Source organism: Camelus bactrianus, chromosome 25 (assembly GCF_048773025.1).
Source record: "Camelus bactrianus isolate YW-2024 breed Bactrian camel chromosome 25, ASM4877302v1, whole genome shotgun sequence".
Lineage (NCBI taxonomy): Eukaryota > Metazoa > Chordata > Mammalia > Artiodactyla > Camelidae > Camelus > Camelus bactrianus.
This window is the reverse complement of record NC_133563.1, coordinates 7,456,840-7,480,988: the sequence shown is the minus strand read 5'-3', so window position 1 is coordinate 7,480,988 and position 24,149 is coordinate 7,456,840. Positions and strand designations below refer to the sequence as shown.

At 33.7% G+C, this 24,149-nt stretch overlaps 1 protein-coding gene across 6 annotated transcripts in view; it reads left to right on the top strand.

Annotated features, from left to right (window-relative positions):
• The window catches only part of STK3 (serine/threonine kinase 3), a 241,372-nt gene that overhangs the window by 66,910 nt on the left and 150,313 nt on the right, over positions 1-24,149 (top strand). For all 6 annotated transcript variants that reach the window (XM_074352984.1, XM_074352985.1, XM_074352983.1 and 3 more), the window contains exons 5-6: positions 423-587; positions 1,111-1,278. In XM_074352984.1, the coding sequence (XP_074209085.1) occupies positions 423-587; positions 1,111-1,278 (333 nt within the window). The remainder of the gene's footprint in view (positions 1-422; positions 588-1,110; positions 1,279-24,149) is intronic.

Sequence of the window (24,149 nt, the reverse complement as noted above, 5' to 3'; positions counted from 1 at the left end):
AGAACACCCTTGGCAAGCCGCCACCTTTTCTCATTTCCTCTCCTTTATGTAACATTGTTGGTTTCTATTTTCGTCAAGAATTGGAGGTATCACAGGAGTGTCTGAATTTACTTTTTCAGGACGGATAATGGCGATATTGCCACCTCAGAGATAGACGATGTAGGAAACAGTGATTTCTTAGGGTCTGTTGATTCTTGGGATATGTTATGTGCTTTAGGAGTGACATTGATAAATTCGAAAAAAGGAGAAATTTAATGATGAAATTTTCTTTCATCAGAGAAAGAGATTCTTGGTTCTTTACCTTTTAGTCTTTTCCTGGAGGTTTAATGATCATGAGAAAGAAGTCCTTGTTAACAGTACTCTCTTGTAAGAGTTTATCTAATGTGGTATTTCAATTAAGTCTTTAAACTATTTCTTTCCAGTTAACAGAAGATGAAATTGCAACTATTCTTAAATCGACTTTGAAAGGACTAGAATACTTACACTTTATGAGAAAAATACACAGAGATATAAAGGCTGGAAATATTCTCCTCAATACAGAAGGACATGCAAAATTGGCAGATTTTGGAGTTGCTGGTCAGTTAACAGTAAGTGAATAATTTTTTGGAAACTTTTTTTTGGTTTATATGTGGTTTGATTGTGGCTAAACTTTGATAACTTCTTTTGGGGTTATGGAAAGAAACGCATAACATCATTATTCTTGGGGAGAAGGAGCCATAATTTAGGTATTATTTATTATTTTTATTTATAATTTAAGAGATGTTGAATAAATATGAAAATATATGTTGTCATCAAGAAATGCTTAAATGTTCAGAAAGGAAAGCTACATTGATTCATTTCTGTAAATTTTATTGTTATAGTGCTATCTTTAATGACTGTCTTTAATGAAGGTGGTGGAGATAAGACACTTGTAGATTCTTGCTTATTTCAGAATTCAAAATTTCTAAATATGTCATGTCACAAATAGTTGAAATTTTAGGCAAATAGTCAGTTTCAGAGATTATCTGTAGTATTTGAGGGTTTCATGCATGTAGTGTAAAGACTATATTAACAACCAAATTTCCTTAGGTTTTTGTAGTAGTATTTATTGTCTGTGTAATGGTTTTGCAGGATACAATGGCAAAACGCAATACTGTGATAGGAACTCCATTTTGGATGGCTCCTGAGGTAATTCAAGAAATAGGCTACAACTGTGTGGCTGACATCTGGTCCCTTGGCATTACTTCTATAGAAATGGCGGAAGGAAAACCTCCTTATGCTGATATACATCCAATGAGGGTAAGAAAATGATGGAAAATGTCAATGTTAAAACTGTTGCAGTTTTGCAATATCAGTGTAAATAAATACGAAGAAGGTCATTTGAATTTGAGGTCTGTGCAAAAAAATAGTAAAATTTTCTGTCAGAGATTAGTGACTGTTACTTTCTCTCCCCCCACATCCTTAATTGTGAGAGAAGTGAAGCCTGTATTTCTCTCTCCAATCACCATTAAATTTCCCCATACTTTGAATAGAAGAAAGGGTTGGTAAATCGATTACATTCTTCAGTTCATTGTATTTTGAATGTAGCATTGGAAGAAATTGATTCTTTTCTACCCACCCTGTAAATTCTATCTTTTTATATTTTTGTTTTTCCCTTTTTTTCTTCTCTGGACTGGCTATATTAAAAAAATTCCTAATATTAATATTAAAAAATTAAAAAATCTAACATTGCTATGTATCTGTAAATGAATTAATCTTATTTTTTTAGTTAGTGCTTAGCGAGAAAATGGAATTCCTTTTTTGAACATTATTATATGCTTCTATGAACTCTTTTTCCAGGATAATTTTTGAGTTTGAAGTACATACCTTGTGTATTCATGTCTAATTGCCAGTGCTTTAGGATTTGTGATGATATAATTTTAAAATTTATTAGTATACGAATCTCAATTCATTATTGATAAGTACATTTATCTTTGTAAACTTATTGCCCTCTAGTGGCTGTAGTCACCTCAAGAAGAAAGGATATAGGAATGAAGGGAGAGAGGGAGGGAGAGAGAAAGTGAGTGTGTGGGTGTGTATAGAAAAGAGAAGAGATGATGGTTTCAGGGTGACTGGAGAAGTGTGTGAAGTAAACAAAGGGGAGGAAAAAGAATGCAGTGTTTGGAATATCTGAAGCATATAAAAATTGGATTTGTATCTGATACTACAATGCTATTGTGGATTGAATTTCAACAATGTAGGTAATTACTGTACTAGGCTGGAAATATTTAAAAATCTACCTGCCACTTTCAAGAGAATTCCTTGAGTAATATAATTATATATAATATGTATAATCTTCTTTGTGCATATAACTTCCTTTTGCTAGAGTGAAACATAAAAGTAACATGAATTGTTTGTTTGAAAATTCTAACATGAAAAATAACAAGGTCAGCATAAAATCAGCAGGACACATTCTCCTTTCTTCTCTGATTGTTAGATATCTTTGGTAACATATCAAATTTGACCGTGAGGTACTCTCTCTAGTAGAAAGCAAAGAATTAAAGTATCTGCCCCTTGTCTTTCAGGATCTTGAAATATCACTTGACAGTTTAAATTAACACATATAACACATAGTGAAAATACACTTTACAGTTTTTTTAAATTGAGGTGTAGTTGATACACAGTATGTAAGTTTCAGGTGTACAACACAGTGATTCTCAATTTTTGGAGGTTATGCTCCATTTATAATTATTATAAGAAGATCACTATAGCAGATGGAGGCAAAGAATGCAAATTATTTTAATGTTAGTAAAGGATGCTATACAATTTACTGCATATAGTGGGTATCTAAAATAAGAGACAAAGTTAGGAGGTGACGGGCCAGGTTCCCTGGCCCCCACATCCGGGGTAGGGGTGGGCGGGTGCCCAGCCACTGTTGATAGTGTGTGATTGGAGTGAGGATTCTATTCAGTCTTCTGAAATTCCCTTTGGCCCTTCTCCTAAGAGTGTAGCCCTTTCCACTATGCCTGCTCTCTGGATGCCTGTGATAGGAACAACCCCAGAACAGCTGTGCTAATTCCTAGACTGAGTGAACTGTGATTTGGTTTCCTGCTCCCCATGTGCTTGAGACCCATTCTTGGTTAGGCCGGCAAGAGTTACGGGCAAGAAGTGATACATCAACTTTGGATAATTTATAATGGGGTTGCTTTTGCCTAAAGAATCACAGATTAATATGGTGCTTTTCACTGATTAGCTGTTCTGTAGGAGATGTGTTTTGAGTGTCATAACCTAAGGGATGTGAAGGACTTAAAGTTGGCACTGAATTAGAAAATAGAAGTGATTAAGTTAAATTGGAACTTGGCAGTTAATTGAGAATGGGTCTATTGAAGGTTTTAAGGCCAAGGTCATTTGTTTTATAGGGTTTAGCTTATCAGAGATTGATACTTAATCATTCCTGAGAGAATAAACAGTATTTGGAATGTAGATACTCATGGAAGAATTTCCTACTAAAAAGGGTGATTAAAAACACTGGATTTATTTGATGGCAAGGGATAAACTAAATTAATTTTGATGCAGCTCTCTCTTTTTTTGAAGAAAGACTTGTATGTAAAGCAAATCTTCACCGTGGTACATAGTGATAATTATCTGTCTAGTAAAGGGCAGCAATGGTGTACACATTAAAACCTGTAAAGCTTCTATAGTCATCTTAATGAAAAAGAATATGTATATATTTATATATAGTTGAATCACTATGCTATGCACCAGAAACTAATACAGTATTGTAAATCAAATATATTTCAATAAAAGAAGGGGGAAAAAACATGTAAAGCTTTGTAAACAGGAGAGGAATAAAAATATGTGCTCTCCAGATATTAGATTAAAATTAGTGAGTAATGGCAGATGGAAGTAAATCTGCTCAAGATGTTAAGGGGGACAAATTTCATGAAAACTCAGTGTATTTTGAAAAGTTAAATATGAAGCCACTAAGTTAATTTTGGTCAGTTAAATAAATAAAAGATTTAAAAAATGAATTTTGAACTCAGTTAATCATGTAGTTCTGTTAAGATCAGTCTTTTATCTGTTTCAGTCCTTTAGGAAGTACAGTTTTCAAAAACTCAGGAAACGAGTGATAGTATCATTTTTCTAAATGTCGATTACTGTCCCCCTCCACCAAACCTAAGCACTTTATTCCTTAGACATCGTTAAGACCATATTGATTATTTTTTAACATAGTTTGCTGTGTTTTCTTTTACAAGCATTTATGTTTCAGCTACTCATTGCTCAGCCATAGAGAAAGGGGCAAGGAAAGTACAGTTTGAGTCAGACTGAGGACCTAGGCAAAGTGACTGATGGTTTCTTGACATCAACTGAAGGACAGAAAATCAAACTAAGACTTTTACTCAATACTGAATGTTTATTACCTTTAAAAAATTAGATGTACAAATATATGGCATGTTTCAGGGAGATTTATGTCGAATGTGACTTAAGGAGACGAAGCCATTTAAATGGCAAATTTCTGGAAATTCAACTTATATGCAACTTGACAATCTCTGTTTAAGAGTAAATTAGAAGCTACTTTAGACTAAAAACAGACGTGTCTGTGTATGTGTTTGTCTTCACACCACTTACAAAGAAAGGAACTCTGTAGATGTTTTCAAAATGGAAAAGTAATTTTTGATGAATGATATTTTTGAAAATGGTGTTCTTTCTTTTCTGAAAACCCTTTTCCTTAACCTCATTATTTTTTCCAACTGGTGTCTCCACTCCCCCCCCCTTTTTTTGAGAAACATAGCATTTTAGTGAGTAAAATAATTGCTCCAGTATACACAAGGTAAAAAACAGACAATACGAGATTAAAAAATCACTCTTTATGGTGCATATTAAAAAAATAGAACACTGGGTGGGGAATAGTGTAGCTCAGTGGTAGCGTGAGTGCTTAGAATGAATGAGGTCCTGGGTTCAATCCCCAGTATGAATGAATACATACATACATACATACATATCTAATTACCTCCCCCCACCAAAAAAAAAAATTAAAAAAAATTTGTTTAAAAAAAAGAGAACACATTCGCAGTAGCTTTCTCCATCGAAAGTTATATGACACTGCTCTTTTCACAACCAAGTATACTCCTAATCCAACATGGTTTCTTTTGGGGAAAAAAAAAAGGACATACAAAAAAGGTAAATATATCTGTATTTAAGAAGTGAAAACTGAGTTAACTATCTGTTAATTAAAAAAAATGAATCCATGACCTCTTTCCTGCCCAATTAATAATAAAATTAAGTTGAGAAATTCTGGAAGACTGGGCTTGGTTAGGGGGTGTGAATTAAGTAATACCACACCCAACACACTTACACATCTTCCTGTCTCCCAGTTCCTGCTGTGTATGACTGGGTAGATACCTGGGCCATCTTAGTGTGTGTGCATGGCACTGCCTCTTGGAAGATTACTTAACATGGGGGTGCAGAGGACAAGTATCTTAATTTTGGGAGTGGACGGAGGAATATGGGGGTGTTAATTCACAGAATTAAAATGACTTGATGGGAATGTCCTGGATCAAGACCTCTCTCTTAAAGCTTGAGACAGCAGAGTGCACCCTTCCTCTGTGGTCTAACATCTTGGTGCCCCTGCTGGGGTGCTGTGCCAGATCCTGGAAACATGGGGCCAGGAGTGTGTGCCAATAATACTTCTACCACATCCTGAATGGGGGACTTCAGCACTTTGCCCTCTGACATCATTGTAGCCAGGGAGTATGACTTAGTGGCGAAGCCCAAGATCCCCCTCTTCTCTTGCTTTTTATAGTTAAATTTTGGCTTGAATGACATGTTCTGTGCTCATGAGGTCTACTCCCTTACTTTTTATTTTATCTTTTTACCCTCTGTGATAGTTTCCTGGGCTGTCGTAACAGATTACTACAAATTTGGTAGCTTAAAACAATAGAAATTTATTCTTTCAAAATTCTGGAGGCCAGAAGTTTGAACCAAAGTGTTGACAGAGTTGTACTCCCTCCAGAGGCTCTAAACAAGACTCCATTTTTTTTTTTTTTTTTTTTTGCATCTTCCAGCTTTTGGTGGTTGGCTGCCAAAAGTCCTTGGCATTCCTTGGATTGTAGCTACATCACTCCAGTCTGTGCCTATATCTTCACATTACTTTCTCCTCTGTGTTTCTGTGTCTTTTTCTCTTCTGTCCATCTCAAATTTCCCTCTGCCTTTCTCTTAAAAGGACGCTTGTCATTGAATTTGGGATCCACTCCAATAATCCAGGATGACCGCCTCTTACAAAGATTTTTTTCTTTTCAGATTAGGTTACATTTAGAGGTTCTGGAAATGAGGATGTAGACATATCTTTTTGGGGCCGCTGTTCAACCCACTATGTCCCCATAATATATTGTTTTTTCAAATTATGTATAGTTTAAGTTTAATAATGACTAATTTCAGGACATATCTCCTTCTGTTTCGGCTTTTTTTTTTTTTTACTGTGGTAAAATATACATAACAAAATTTACCATTTTAACCATTTTTAAGTATACAATTCAGTGGCACTAAGTACATTCATATCACACTATCTACTACAGAAATTTTTATCATTGCAAATTAAAACTCTGTACCCTTTAAATAATAACTTCATTATCCCTCAGCCCTGAATACCTCAAAACCACAGTTTCTCTTTCTAACTCATGAATTTGACTATTGTAAGCATCTCATATAAGTGGAATCATACAATATTTGTCTTTTTGTGTCTGGCTTCTTTCACTTAGCATGTTTTCAAGGTTCATCCACTGTTGTAACATATATCAGAATTCATTCTTTTTTTAAAAGCTGAATAATATTCCATGGTATATATGTATACCGCATTTTGTTTAACCATTCATCCATATATGGATACTAGAGTTGCTTCACCTTTTGATTGCTGTGGATAGTGCTACTATGAACATGGATGTACAATTATCTCTGTGAGACTCTGCTTTCAATTTAATGGGTATGTACCCAAAACTGGGATTGCTAGATCTTATGGTAATTTTATGTTTAAGTTTTTGAGGAACCTGCATACTATTTTTCACAGCACTGTGCCATTTTACATTCCCACCAGCTGTGCACAAGGATTCCAGTTTCTCCATATTCCTGTCAACACTTATTTTCTATCTTCAGATAATAGCCATCCTAACAGGAGCGAAGTGTTATCTTGTGGTTTTGATTTGCATTTCCCTAATAACTAGTGATGTTGAGCATCTTTTCATGTATTTATTGCCCATTTGTGTATCTTTTTTGGGAAAAAGTCCATTCAGATCATTTGCCCATTTTTTAATTGGGTTGTTTTTGGTTGTTGTTGAATTTCTGATCTCATTTTTATTAATCTGCCTTTTTCTGTTTGCTGACTGAAGTCTCCTAGTCTTTTGACGTTTTTTTTTTTTTTTGACAGACAGGCAGTCTCTGTTTATTGCCCTTCCAGCCGTCCCCTTATCATTTTTTGTACTCCAATTCTAATACTCAGTCCAAGAGCCTTTATAATTCTTTCTTTGTAATCCATCCACTGCGAGATCTTTGAGTCAAAATGGTTCTAACTTCCTGTTTATATGTGCAAATACTTGCTAGTCTATAAGCATAGGGTAGGTTATATGTATTACTTTGCTTTGTGCCATAGATGTGTTCTGGAGAATTTGTGTAAATATTTAATAGTTGTAAATTAGCATTTAAAATTTTTGAATTTAAAAAAAAATAATTTTAATGATTCCTTTAGTGATGAGAATAACACTTTTGAAACTTATCTGCCATGTAATTGTATGTATTTTTATGATAGGACATAACCATTTTAGCAAAAAATACAAAATTTAATCATTAATATTAAAATATTTTTGATTCAGTGTTATTGTTAAAATAGAAGAAATGTGTATTCTGATGTGGAGGTGAGGAAGTTAATCTTTGGGCCAGTTGGAGAATATATCATTTGTTCTACATTGGTTGTTTTGTGTAAGAGAAACTAAATGTCGTCTAAGTATGGATGTTTGATTTTTGAAGACAAGTACCCCATGATTTTCTTCGTGTATTCCTTTTGTTCCCCTTTTCTTTATTTCCTTCTACAAATATTTAGTGCACGTTTGTCATGTCATAGTTGGACTTTGAGGATGCAGTGGTAAACAGAGCAGGTATGTTTCCTGTTCTCTTGGAACTTACAGTCCAGCGATAATTAGCATTCTCATGTTAGAATTAGTTAGCTTTCTCTGTGTGTATGTGTGTGTAGGGAGTGTACATATATACTCAGTTTAGAATATAGAACTGTACACTATAACAACTTTTATTCAATTATATATGTATCTATATTATAAATTATATAGGATGATATGGCTATATGATATTTATTATTTTGTCATTACATACATTACTGGTTTTTCTCGTCTTTCTTTTTATCCCCCTTTCTTCCCGCTGCTGCCTTTATTTCTTTTAGCTCCTATCCCTTGACAGTGTGGGTACGTGAATGTTCACATAATCCCTTTCACACCTTTACTTTTATTTCTTTTCATATTGCCTTTCTTCCTCCCTATCTGTTCCCTACATTTTTTGCCTAATTATTTTAAGTGATACCTTGATTATATTAACCAAACTTTCAGATCAGAAATAGCCAAGGATCCGCAAAAGTGGGGCAAATTGGATCATTGGAGAATTGTAGTACTACTTTCAGGACATATGTTTTTTCACTCTATTTCAGTGGTAGGGTTGTTCTGCCCCATGGTCCTAATACATGTGGGAGCACTAGGCATTCCAGCCCCAAAATTGAGGATTAAGGTTTATTACAGTGACAGTTTCAATGTATTTTTGTCCAAAGTTGGAGTTATTATTCTTGAATAGATGAATAAGCAAAGAGAACAGAATAAACAAATTTCAGCTTCTCTTGGTTGAGTTGCTGGGGTCACCCCTGAGGGTTTCACAGGGAAGACAAATTCCCACTGTTAATTTGTAGTCAAACCTTGCTGCTGGTGTTGCCAAGTCCTCTGTAAACATGATTAGTTTGTTAACTACTGAGGAAGCAGTCATCATTTTCTCACTGACATATAATATGAAGTACATGAATATTAATTGTATGTTGAAGACATATTTCCATTAAGTATTGCTTAGAGAAAGAATTATTGAGAAGGAGTTACACTAGAAACCGTCTTTTTAAGATTTTAATGTGGGATACTGACAAAGGCAATGCTTCTCTGTTTTTGTGTGGGAGCATTTACCGGAGACAATTTAAATTGATTTACTAATGATGGAAAGATTTCATACTTTTTTGACTGTGATCCATAGTATGAAATGTATCTCACATTGTGACCTATTATGTGCATGTGTGCATGCATGTATGTGCACACACAACTGAACCAAAAAATACATGAAACAGTACTTACTATGCATGTGCATAATGGGTCACAATGTGAAATACATTTCATACTGTGAATCACTATTTGTGATCCACTCTGATTTCTGTTCTATCACAGTCTTCTGTTTTCTTCTATTTCATCTTTTCATTAAAAAAAAATAGGTGATTCAAATCCATTCAGTTGATTTTATGACCTGGTATTATTTGTAACTTACATTTGAAGAGCAGGAATTGCTGTACCAGCCTTTGGAAATCTGAATTCTTCTAATGCCACAGTGCTTTCATTGTTGCCACATAGTAGTGATGTGACCTGGTATTTGAAACTTGTGAGTCCTGAGTCAATTTTGTTATCTGTGAGTTAGTTATAATGGACTCTCATCTGTCCTCTTCACTGAATTGTTGTGAAGATCATATACACAAGATAATATAGATGAGAAACACATGTAAAATACTAAATTCTATAGAAATATTAGGTAGCATTATTAAGTTTTCATGTCTCAAATTGAGATTGTAAATTAGTGCCAGTTCTTGCAGGGGGTGCCTATTTAATAATATTTATCATTGTTACTTAGGAAGTTTTTGGCTATGGAAAGGATCAGGCAGTTGCTTTATCATCACTTGATTTTGTTTTGGGTTATCAAGATGGGTGGGAGGTGTTGGGACCTTATATACTACCCATGGGAATTTATTGCCGGCTAGGGGAGATTGCTGAAAGCTTTAAGCCCTTGCTTATGGCTGCTGAGATGGCTTCTGCAGCCTCTACTGGAAATTCTATGGAAATAATGAGTCCATGAGGACAGAGATACATGTGGACTCTCTCTTTTCTAACGTCAGACTATGATACACAGATGTTTTCTACTCCATTTCCACTATATACTAGCTCAGTGATGGAAACTGTGAGTCACAAGAGAATGGGATGAGTTTTTTCTGGGGCAGAAAATTCAGAGTCAATAGACCCCCTAAATTGCTTTTAATATTGCTGTTTGTGCAGATGTACATTTTTTCTGATGAGAGAGTTTGCAGTTTTCATCAAATAAAAATAAGGCTTTCTTCAAAATAAGAAATGAAAGAGGAGAAATTACAACCAACACCACAGAAATACAAAAAAGCATAAGAGAATACTATGAACAGTTATATGCCAACAAATTGGACAACCTAGAGGAAATGGACAGGTTTCTAGAAACATACAGTCCACAAAAACTGAATCAAGAAGAAATAGATAATTTGAACAGACTGATCATTAGAAGTGAAATAGAATCTGTAGTTTAAAAACTCCCTGCAAACAAAAGCCCAGGACTTGATGCCTTCAGTGGAGAATTCTACCAGACATACAAAGAAGAACTTATACCAGTCCTTCTCAAACTCTTCCAAAAGATTGAAGAGGAGGAAACACTCCCAAACTCATTCTATATAGCCACCATTACTCTGATAGCATAATCAGACAAATGCACTAGCAAAAAAGAAAATTATAGACAAATATTTTTGATGAATATAGGTGCAAAAATTCTCAACAAAATATTAGCAAACTGAATCTAACAACACATAAAAGATTATACACTACAATCAAGTTGGATTCATCCCAGGGTCACAAGGATAATTTAACATGCACGAATCACTCAATATTATGTACTGCATCAACCAAAGAAAGGACAAAAACTACATGATCATCTCAACAGATGTAGAAAAAACATGTGATAAAATTTAACATCCATTCATGATAGAAAAAAAAAACTCTTACTAAAGTGAGTATAGAGGGAACATATCTCAACATAATAAAACTATTTATGACAGACCCACCGCCAACATAATATTCAGAAGTGAAAAGTTGAAAACCTTCCTGCTAAAATCTGGAACAAGAAGACAAGGATGCCTTCTCTCACTACTTCTATTCAACTTAGTATTAGAAGTCCTAGCCATAGCAGTCAGATAAGAAAAATAAAAGAGCTCCAAATTAGAAGGGGAGAGGTAAAACTATCACTATGTGCAGATGACATGATACTATATATAGAAAATCCTGAAGATACCACTCAAAACTACTACAGCTGATAAACAAATTTATCAAGGTAGCAGATTACAAGACTAACATATCTAGAAATCTGTTGCATTTCTTTACACTAATGATGAAATATCAGAAAAGGAAAGTAAAAAACCAATTCATTTTAAAATTACATTAAAAAAAAAAGCTTAATAATAAATCTGACCTAGGAGGTGAAAGACTTACACGCTGAAAACTATAAAACACTGATAAAGGAAACCAAAGAAGATTTGAAGAAATGGAAAGATATCCCATGCTCTTGCTTTGGAAGAATTAATATTGTTAAAGTGGCCATACTACTAAAAGCAGTCTACAGACTTAATGCGATCCCTAGGATATTACCTAGGACATTTTTCACAGAACTAGAACAAATAATCCTCAAATTTATATGGAATCACAAAAGACCCAGAATTACCAAAACCATACTGAAGAAAATGAATGAAGCAGGAAGAATAACCCTCCCAGACTTCACACAATACTACAGAGCTACAGTAGTCAAAGCAGCATGGTATTGGCACAAAAACAGACGTATGGATCAGTGGAACAGAATAGAGAGCCCAGAAGTAAACCCACACACCTATGGTCAATTAATCTTCAACGAAAGAGGCAAGAATATACAATGGAGTAAAGACAGTCTCTTTAGCAAGTGGTGTTGGGCAAGCCAGACAGCCACATGTAAATCAATGAAGTTAGAACACTCCCCCACACAATACACAAAAATAAACTCAAAATGGCTTACAGACTTAAACATAAGACAGGGTGCTGTAAATTTAGAAGAGAACGTAGGCAATACATTCTCTGACATAAATTGTAGCAATGTTTTCCTAGGTCAGCCTCCCAAGGCAATAGAAAGAAAAGCAAAAATAAACAAATGAGACCCAATTAAACCTATAAGCTTTTGCACAGCAAAGGAAACCATAAACAAAATAAAAAGACAACCTATGGACTTGGAGAATATATTTGCAAAAGATGTGACTGACAAGGGCTTAACTTCTAGAATATACAAATAGCTCCTACAACTCAAAAATAAAGAACAACAGAAAACAAGCAACCTAATTTAAAAAAATGGGTAGAAGACCTAAACAGGTATTTCTTCAATGAAGGCGTACAGGTGGCCAATAGACATATGGAAAGATGCTCAATATCGCTAATTATAAGAGAAATGCAAATCAAAACTTCAGTGAGATACCACCTCACATTGGTCAGAATAGCCATCATTAAAAAGTCCACAAAAGATCAATACTGGAAAGGGTTTGGAGAAAAGGGGACCCTCTTACACTGTTGGTGGGAATGCAGTTTGGTGCAGCCACTATGGAAAACAGTATGGAGATTCCTTAAAAAACTAAAAATAGACTTACCATATGATCCAGCAATCCCACTCCTGGGCATATATCCAGAGAACATTCCAGTTTGCAAAGATACATGCACCCCAGTGTTCATAGCAGCACTATTTACAATAGCCAAGACATGGAAGCAACTTAAATGTCCATCGACAGATGATTGGATAAAGAACTTGTGGTATATATACACAATGGAATATTATTTAGCCATTAAAAAGAATAAAATAATGCCATTTGCAGCAACATGGATGGACCTGGAGATTGTCATACTAAGTGAGATAAGCCAGAAAGAGAAAGAAAAATACCATATATCACTCAAATGTGGAATCTAAAAAAAAATTACACAAAGGAACTTATTTACAAAACAGAAACAGACTCATAAACATAGAAAACAAATTTATGGTTACCAAAGGGGAAAAGGTGGGGGAGGAATACATTGGGAATTTGGGATTAGCAGATACAAACTACTATATATAAAATAGATAAACAACAAGGTCCTCCTGTAGCACAGGGAACTAAATTTAGTAGCTTGTATTAACCTGTAATGAAAAAGAATATGAAAAAGAGTATATTTATGTATAACTGAAACACCGTGTTATATACCAGAAACTAACACAACATTGTAAATCAACTGTACTTCAATAAAAAGTTTTAAAAAGTGAAAATAAGGATTTCTTGACCTCAAAAGACTGAGATCAATGGCTCTTAGTCATGTTATCAGTGACCTTGAAGAGAGTTTCTTGGGGTTTTTTTGTTTTATTTTATTTTACTTTATTTTTTTCTTATAAATTCAATTAATTCTTTTAACTTTTTTTATTGACTTATAATCATTTTACAATGTTGTGTCAAATTCCGGTGTAGAGCACAGTTTTTCAGTTACATACGAACATACATATATTCATTGTCACATTTTTTTCACTGTGAGCTACCATAAGATCTTGTATATATTTCCCTATTTCCCTGTGCTATACAGTATAATCTTGTTTATCTATTCTACATTTTGAAGAGAGTTTCTTGTTATATTGTATATATTTAGGATATGGTTTTATTTATTATTTACTTTATCGCAGCATGTCACTATTCTGTATTTTCATCTAGAACCAGTAAATACATATGCATATGACATCTATGGTTCCCACCCCCTCAACTACCCCAACACCTTGGAAAGGTTAGTTTTAGGTATATCTAATTACTGTTCAAAGTTTCTTATTTCACTGATTAAAAAATTTTTTTTCTCTGAATTCTCTATCATCTTTTCTACGTACTTTTTATGGCTCTTTTTAACTTACTATGTATTGTAGTGATTATATAGTTTTCTTATTTCACCTACTAGATCTGCATTTTAAATGCAAATGTATTTCATCTTTGTGTGTCTAACTGAACCTAGCAGAGTGACTTACATAACAGCATCCAATAAATGCTTTTGTTGAATATGTGCTCAATTCCCTTTCCTATCTCAGGTATACTTTGTCATGTTAATATTGAAATCTAGCAAGTTCAGATTCTTCTTTCTTAAAATAATAATGTTGTACTTATAACTTAGAATAAGAATCAGTGAAATAAACTAAAAAATGAAAGTAAATGCTAATTAAATACAACTTCAAAGCCCTGTCATTGCTCATGCTTGACTTGCAGACTTTTACTAAGTGTAGTTTATTTGTTTAAAATTTCAATTTTAAATTGATTTAATTTATATTAATTTTTTTTTTTTTGGTATTTTAGATCCTGTTTACTTGCTGAAGGAGATCAGAAAGACTAGTGTGCGTGCTTAGTGTTGGCCTCTGGACAGTAGCTTTGGTTTGCTAATGGGGATATTATCATTAACTCTTTTGAAGGCCTTGAAAGCAATTGTATAGACTTACTATATTGATCATAGTAAGTTTTGTTGTATTTTGTTTTGTTTTTAAACCAGTCATAGAGACTGTTTTGGGTAAACACATAAGCTAGCATTTATTTTAGAAGACATAAATATTTAGGTGTGTTTGTGTTAGGGAGTTGGGAGGTATCTGAGGGCAAGTGTTGACTCTTTAATTTCAAGTGTATAACACTTAAAAATTGATAATAATTTTGGAGGAAGTGCCATCTATAGCAAAGTTGACTTGAAATCATGGCTGGTCAGATATATTTTGAAAAAATGAAGATAGGATGTATCTGACTTAAGCAAAGACTATATATTTTAGTTAATTTCCTGCAGAATAGAATTCTTCAGCTGTCCTAGGGACTATATTAATTACAAATTATTTGTTTGATTAGGCTAACTTAGTTTTCAGTATAACTTTTACATAAATAGAATCATCTTCATTACATCTGGGATCATTTAAATAGTATAATTAGATGTAGTTGTGCTGTGTAATGAAAGGTAAGGGGTAAGTGATCAGAGGTGACTATAAGCATTGTAGTAAGTGACTTATAAACTGAAGGTCACCATTTTTTGTGAATCTCTTAAATTCTGTAATCAAATGAGTGATATCAAAGGAAGAAGTAATTTAACGTAACAATTGTGGCTTACACTGAACATGTGTTCCTGTTAATAAGTTGCATTACAGTCTTTAAGGACTTGTATGTAGTTAGTACATTTAGGTTCATTTGATACCCACAGTTTTTCTTAATTTTTATTAGTGAGTTGTTACAGTGGTTAACAAGAAATACACAGATTTAAGTTGCAATAGTTTTCCCAGGGTTATATGATCTAACTTCACAAGCTTCTTGGACATATGTAGATGCTTTTCTATTTTGCTTTAGTTATGACATACAATTGATATAGGCAAGCATGAAAGCTTGGGCAAATTTTCATTGCTTTTTCTGGATCTTGCTCAGGTTCTGTGGTATTTATGTAAAGCACAATTTTGTTTCTTGGGAATGCATGTTGAAATTATCATGTGCACTATTTTGCTGTAGGCCCATTGGCACTGCCACAAAGGTAATACACTGCCAGTAGGCCATTTCCTTGTCGGCTGCATTTACAATTTAATAGAAATATTACATGACTTTTTAAACAAGTGTTTTGGCAGGGAGGAAATGGCAGATTCCTTACAAACAAGCATAGCTTCCTTTCCTTAACCACACTCCAGCTACTCGAGAAATTGTACTTGGTTTCAAGTTTGGGGGTTTGAGGGTAGAATGGGAAGTCAGGTTGAAACAAGAATGACATTGATATTTACTATAAAATAGTTATGTATTTTTAACTATTGGATTTTATTACTATGTAGTTTCTGTGAATGACAACCAATATATTTCTGAATTAGAGCTGAGGTTATTTTTATGCAGTTCACCTGGCTGGGAATATCTGGTTTTGATTGGTTGAAAAGGTCAGGACCACCAGATAGGCTGGCTCTAAGATGTTAGTTTACTTTTTATAAGTTTCTTATAGTTTTGGCTTTGCTGTATAAATTGTGCTTCATGACATTTGCATAAGCACAACTTCTTTCATATCAACTATGATTTTATCTTGAATCACTTTGGGGCTTAGAGAATATGGAAAGAAAATTTGGTAGACTTGTTAGCACTGACATACAACATAATGGATTCCCAGCACATCTTCCCGTCAGTTTGTTTTAGTTCTCTGTTATGTGTTTCAGACTTGAAAGGTCACATTTACACGTTTTTTTTTTTTTCTTGGATTTTATTCCACTCTATTCCATTCTTATTTTACTTAGTTCTTTGGATCTTAAATCATTTGTAGATTTGGATAAAATGCTGACCTCTTTAATTCTGAAGTATTTTATACTTTTGGAAACTGTCTACAGAAAAAAAAATTGCACTTTTCAGCCTTTAATGTGGCCACATTTTACTTGTAGTGTAGATCCTGGCTTTTTCTTATGTGCAAAAAAAAAGAACAGTTTATCGTTAGGTCTTTCTCTTTTACTTTTCTTATTGCTTCTGACTTCTTAGCCAACTTACCTGGCAGCTGTAGTAAGTTATGCTGCTGTGATGTGGTAGAGACTGGCATTGGGTGTGTTCTTACAGCCATCACAGCATTGGCTTTTGTTATTTTCCATGTTTCAGTTTGTTGGTAATGGACATATGGACATCATATGTTCCACAGAGTACTGTACGAAGCCAATTTGAACTGTTTCCATTTGCCTCAAGTCCAATCATGATATTTATTTTTCCATGGCACTTACCCAGATTATCCATACCTCCTGCTTAGCTTGTGTCACTGCCACCATGGACCGTATTTCTTCTGATTGCCTCCAGTTTTTCACAGTATCTAATTGCCTTTTCCCCCTTAGCTTTCTTTGCACAGCATTGATTGATGTTTATAAAATATCCCAAGATCTTTTAGATAACAGATACTCAGGTGCATAGTAGTATGATATTCAGCTTGTTTTTTGTTTACACATAAGGAAAGTTTTATATCCAGCCTCATAGACTGGAATTGAATATTCCAGTGGGAAACGTAGAAGAGTAACTGTACGGTTTTAGCCATATTGCTTACTTTTTAGTATCAACAATAATGTATCACAGCAGTGTGATCTCCCAGAGAACTTTTGATAAATCAAATCAGGTCATAATAAGTTTATTGCTAAATTTTGAAGGGAAGATCCTAGATGCTCCCTTCTAGGCTCGAAAAAATATGACTGTATTATTGTCTACGAGAGCTGTCCTTAAGCTCCTAGCCCTCTGTAGAGTCATTTTAGGTACTGACTTTCAGAATATGAATAAATGAGTTGCAGTCATTTATGACATTCGATGAGCCAGCTTGTCCTTTGACCTGGAAACTCTGGTTTTTACACAGGATGCATTTGTTCATTTATTCAGCAGATACTTACTTAGCATTTACCGTGTGCTAGGGACTGTTCTAGGTACTGAGGATACAGCAGCAAAAAAAAAAAAAAAAAAAAAAAAAAAAGATTTCCTTTATTGAGCTTATAGTCTAATGAGGGAGAGAGATAATAAAGAAGAGAAATAAATATAACATATAGTATATTACATAGTAATAGGTCCTAAAGTAGAAAAAATAAAACAAGCAAGTGAAGATAGGAAATTTCAGCAGTGGGTAGAGTGGTTGATGTATAGTATTGGATTGCTAGTGAAGGACTCACTGAGAAGATGACACTTGAATAAAAACTTAATGAAAATGAAGATATCTGGGTACAGGATATACTAGGCAGAGGCAGCTCACTGCAAGTTCAGTGGTCCTGAAGTGGGGGTGTACCTGGTGACTCCAGGTACATATCATAGAGACTTTAAAGTTACAGTGAATACTTGGGCTTTTATTCTGAATGGGATGAGAAGTCACTGAGGATTTCTGAATAGAGGGATGACTTGAGAATAGCCTGAAGAGTTATAAGGGTGGAATCACATAAACTAATTTAGGAGAATTGTATAAAGCAAGCAAGAGATGATTGGATGAGGCTGGTAAAAGCAGTGAAGATAGTAAGAAGTATTAGTTTCTGGTATATCTTGAAAGAGGATTAACAGAATTTGTTGATAGATCAGGTGCATGAAAACACTGAAAATACTATAAAGCCATTCTGCACAGCTTTGAAAGATGGTCTCTTTTCCACTCTGTCAAAATATAAGGCAGGAAATTGAATGGAATGTAGAGTTTATTCTCCTAGGAAGCCCAACTACAAATGTAATGCATGTATATTATAGAACGGAAGGAAGGAGTAAAGGAAGAAAGCAAAATATAAAGAAGAAAATAAAAATCACTTATACTTGTTCTGCCTAGAGGTTCATATTTAACATTTTGATATATGGTATTCTTGTTTGCTTTGCATATAAATCATGCCCATGAGAACACACTGTTTTTTAACCAAAATTGGAATCATGAGATTTTTGTATTGTTTTGTAATTTTAATTTCTTACTAACACTATATCTTGATAACTTTACCGTATTCTTAAGTCTTTTAAACCTTAAAATGTTTAGAAAATTGCTTAAATGAAATAATTCCATATATATTTTACTTTTGTGATAAAACTTTAAGTAGTTTCTTTTTTTAAGGCAAAAGGGAACAACTTGGGTAAAGAAGCCATTGCTAGTCAACAGTCCTTAAGTATGTAAAAATGTCTTGGTTTTAATATTTAATACCAAGAAATTATTATCTGTTAATTATAAATTTTTATTTTTAAAGAATATAAGTATTCTGACAATTTTAAAATTAAGATACAGCATATTGATTCTCTATGGATTTCATTTTTTATTTCTGTGTGTTATTTTTAAAACTCTTTTAGAAGAAATTATTTTTGAGTCTTAAGAAGCTGATATTTACATTGCAATTTATACATTCTATCTTTACCTTAGTATCAAGTTAGCAGTCTTAACCAGCTGAATGATTGCATCAAGCCTAAATAATTAACCATATCAGAAAACATGCAATTAATAATGAACAGATTGTTAGATACTTCCTTCAAGCAGTACAATCATTTAAAAAAGAAAACATTCTAAATGTTTTTTTCATTTAAAATGTGTTTTACCTGCCAAAAAACACAAATGTGGTTTTCTTAACCTTGAACACTAGTTATGCATATGCAGCAGGGAAGCATTCCTCTTATTGCTAGCTAATTAGTTTTTGGCATAAGTGTAATTGTTCTCTAACTACCTGACTCCTAGTATCCCTTGTCCTGATGGTACTCTGCGTCTATAAAATATTTTGCAAAGTTTCAAAAAGAAAAGTTCCTAATAGAGAGGGAAAAAAGAAGGACAGAATAACAAGTGCTCATGTTTGGGATTTGGGGGGAGAGAGATAAAAGAGAAGTCAGAGTAAGAGAAGAATTAGGAGAATATGACGTTTCAGGCAAGGCAGAAATGAGTTTTAAGAAGGAGGTGATTGATGACTTTTTAACCAATGCTTGTCTTCTTTTTTGCCTTTAGATTGGGTGGTTTGAAGAGGTTATCAGAGTGGAGGCCATGGTTAACTTTCAGGAGTGTGCTTTAGTTGAGTGATAGGGCAGAAGTTTATTCCTGCGGGATCAAGGATTGAAGGGGAAGTAGGGAAATAGAATCAGCACTGGTAGAATCTATTTGAGGTATTTGGCAACCAGGAAGAGGAGAGAAGTTGGGGAAATAGTTTAAAGGCATCAGGGTTGAGGAAAGATTTTAATAGGATGAGGAGACTTAATCTGATTTTAGAATGAGTTGAAGAATTCAGGGAGAGGATTAAAGATATAAGGAGGGGGAGCCAAGGATGACAAACAGTGGAACAAGGCCCTGGTCAAAGTAGAAAGGAATGTGATTATGAGTGAAAGTGCAGTCATTTGCCATGGGGAAAATAGACTTAAAGTGTATTCTGTTTATAACATGCTCATGCTTTGAACATCATGTACTGTATTTTAAGAGCCCAACATTTACTGCTGCAAAAGCAGTGCATACAGCATTCTGTATGGTTACCAGGCTTAGACAAGGCCAGTAGGTTGAAGGGCAGCAATACTGTTGCTGGGCAGTGCTTGGTTTTGAAGTGCTGGTTAGCTGTAGTGGTGGTTCGGTTGCTAAGAAGTATTCAGAAACCTCTTAGCAGCTATATTCTGACTTGCTCTAAAATAATTAATTCAGAGTGAAACTGATTGCTGAAAGACTTCACTCAACTTCTTAAAAAACAATTGTTGAAAAATCTACATAACATAAAATTTACCGTTTTAACCACTTTTAAGTGTACAATTCAATGATATATACAGTATTTATGGGAAAAAAAACTCCTGCGTATAAGTGGGCCCACACAGTTAAAGCCTGTGTTGTTCAAGGGTCAGCTATACCTTTACATTGTTGTACAACCATCATTACCATTCATTTCCAGAATTTTATTTTAAAGTTTTTTTCTTTTTATATTGTGGTTAAAATATGCACAGCATAAAATTTGCCATTTTAACCATTTTTAAGTAACATCAAATACATTTACATTATTCTGTAACTATCACCTATATCCACCTCTAGAACTTTTCGTCTCCTGTAGTTCGTTTGCTCTGTACTCATTAAACAGTAGCTCTGTATTACTCTATCTCCCCAGACCTAAGTGACCACCATTCTGTTTTCTGTTTCTATGAATTTGACTATTCTAAGCACCTCAGTCATACAAGCAGAATCATGCAATATCGTCCTTCTGTGCCTAACTTCTTCCACTTAGCATAATGTCTTGAAGGTTCATCCATGTTGTGGCTTGTGTCAAAATTTCAGTCTTTTTAAAACCTGAATAGCATTACATTATGTGTATATATACCACATTCCGTTTATCTATTTATCCATTGGTGGTGAATTGGATTATTTCTACCTTTTGGCTATTGTAAATAATGCTACTATGAACCTTGAACAGTGGCGTACAAATACCTGTTTGAGTTCTTGCTTTTAATTGCAGATATGGTAATTAATTCAGTGTTTAAGTTTTGGAGGAACTACCATATTGTTTTCCACAGCTCACCCAACTCTTCTGATATTAGACATAGAGATCAGAGGGCATACAGAATGTATAATATTTTCATTAGAATATTTATGGACCTCATGGGATGCAAGAAAATTACATCTCTGTGTTAAGTGTGAAGCATATTTAAATAATTTCAGGAAGTTAGCTGCCTCATTGAAGATTTTCAGAAAAAAGATAACATTTTAAAAATGATCATCTTTATAGTTATAAAGTTCTTTCTCATAGCACATGTAATGCTATTAACAGTGTTGATGTGTGATATAGAATGTAGAGTGCTGTATTTCCCACAAACCTTGTATCCTTATTCATAAGCATTTAATGAGTGTTTTTCTTCAATTGTTAAACATTTGGCTGTTTTAAAAAGCTTGACCTAAACTCTGTGCTTTTGAACTAGTAAAGGTTACATGCTTCTTGCCCCAGTTCTTTGATATCAACATATAATATTTGAAAGTTTATTCTAACAATTTAATTTCATATTAAGATTATTAATGACAGTTTCCTTTTCTGTTATTTATGAATGTGTATTTGAAATATAGTTTTCAGTCCCAACAGAAATCTTTTGTAACACATTTAATGGAAATTTACAAGATAAACATTAGGCATGACAATGAAAACAAAAAGACAGCCTTCTAATAGTAAAACAAATATGTGAGGCAAAGAAATGGGGAGTATGAACTATTCTCTTGCTTTTGGAATAGTTCATGGTTTTTCTTTTGAGATGTTAGTAGAAAATGTCTCATAGTTTCTTCTAGTAGCTTTTTATTTGAGGTGAAGGGTTTTCAGACTTGATCTCTTCGCTGCTATAATCGATACTTTGGGAGCTGTGATGTCCTCTTTTTTTGACATATTATCCCTGTGCTGTAGGATAAAGGCTTCAAGTTTGGAATATGGGATACTTTTTTCTACTTATATCTTTTTTTCATCTTAAAACAGGAAGATGAATTTGTGATCTTTGATAGCCATAAATATAGCCTTATGATTTTGTATTCTTTTTTTTAATTTTAATTTCCTTTCCCTGGCTGACCCAGTTCTTGATTCCCATTTTGTCTTCCATTATGAAGAATTTTTCAGATTCATCACAAATTGAACCTTCCATTAAGTTTATAGATGTATATGTAAATCTTTTAGTGGTAGTTTACATATTACATTATTTTAACATCTAAGTATAACAATATAATAGTTGTAATTTGTGGGGTTAAACTTAGAAAATGGTTCCTTTGGTTGCCATTTTCTATGTATTTTCTTAATAATTTAGCTCCTTTTTTCCCAGATAAACACCATATGTGCACCATATGTCAGAATTAATGTTTACAACTTGGATAACCTGAACAGTAAACATACAAAGTAGTTTTTTAGTTGCCATTTTTCAAATGTATTTTTTGTATGATTTTTTTTTTTGAGAAAATGAGTTCCTGGTAGATAAATTACAAAATACCCATTCTGAATTTAAGGGAAATAAATTATAAAATGCATACATAAGAGTAAACATAAAACTCTAAGCTTTTGTATGTATTTGAATTTTCAGAATATAACATAGTATCCTATGTATTTAATAGTTTTTTGGTAGCATGAATAATAATTAACTAATAACATTCATTGAACTTTTTCTACATGTCTGCCACTATTTAAACATTTTTTAAAGTGTCAAATAGTTTATTACTTCTTTCTTTTTTAACTTAAACTTACTGAGAAGTTCATGTAATATAAAATTACTATTCTAAAGTGAACAATTTAGTGGCATTTAGTACCACACAGGGTTGTGCAAATACCACCTCTATCTAGTTCTAAAATGTTTCCATCACTCCAACATAAAATTTAGTACTCATTAATCATTTCATCTTCATTTCCCCCTTCCTCTAGATCCTGGCAACCACCAGTCTACATTCTGTCTCTGTGGATTTATTATCTATTCTGTACACTTCATGTGTGGAATCATGCAGTATGTGGTCTTTGGTGTCTTGCTTCTTTCACTTGGCACGATGTTTTTTTATCCACGTATCAGTACTTTGTATCTTTTTCTGGTTGTGTTCTAGTGTTTTGTGTGTACTAATATTTACTCCTAATGTTAGGCAGTTAAATAGAACTGAGCACTGAGCAGGGGGAGAGTCCCAGTAACACTCTCAACAACCCTGTAAAGTAGGTCTTACTACTATTATCTACAGTTTATAGATGATAAAAATAAGGCATAGAGAGATTAAATAACTAGTAATTGGAAGAACAAGGATTAGAAGCCAGGCAGTGGACTCCAGGTTCTAGTCTGTTAACCTAGATGTGAGATAGTATTGTATTCATCCTTGTATGAAGTAGATCCTAAGTATATACTGAACCAAATTGAAAAGGGAATTCTGTGACAGCTGGAAAATTTAAGTGATATAGCTGAATGTTTGAATAATGAGAAAGTTTAGAGGCCATACATAAAACATGTAAGACCAAATGTTAATTAGAGACACTATCTTTCTGATACTTTGGTATTTTTGGAGCTGATAAACCACCTAAAGTCAATATGTATATAAGTATATTTTTAAAGAAACACAGCAAAGTGTGGTAGCTGCTTCTTGGAGCTCTGAAGCATCACAACAATTATATGGCTTCTCTTTATGTAGAATTAAAGCCTGCATCAAAAGTTCTTCAAGAATGTCCCCCTCCTTGCAGTAGTAATAGTTTGATGATCAGAATGTACCAGAATTTGACAGTTTCCCAGAATTTTGATAACTAACCTTATTACCACCTAACTTTCCACTTCTTTGCTTGAGAAAAGTTAAATCATCTTAAATAACTACCTTTACTCTTAAATTATATGGTTTGGCCAATAGAGAGAAATCATCTTTTTGATTTACTGAAGCAATTACTTTGAAATTTTTGGGAGAAATAAGGATTTGTTTTTATAGGCCTTTACTTTTAGTTGAACTTTGAGTACAAGAAAACCAAACACTAAACTCTTTTCTGAATCTGTTAGAACCAATGGAAGAGATAATGATGGTGTCTTAGTAATTAGCTTGATGACATGCAGTTGAGAGGTTTTATGTAAAACATAATTTTGAGCCCTGATTTCATTATAATATTAGATATATAACACTATAGAAAATGTCTCCCCATAGGCA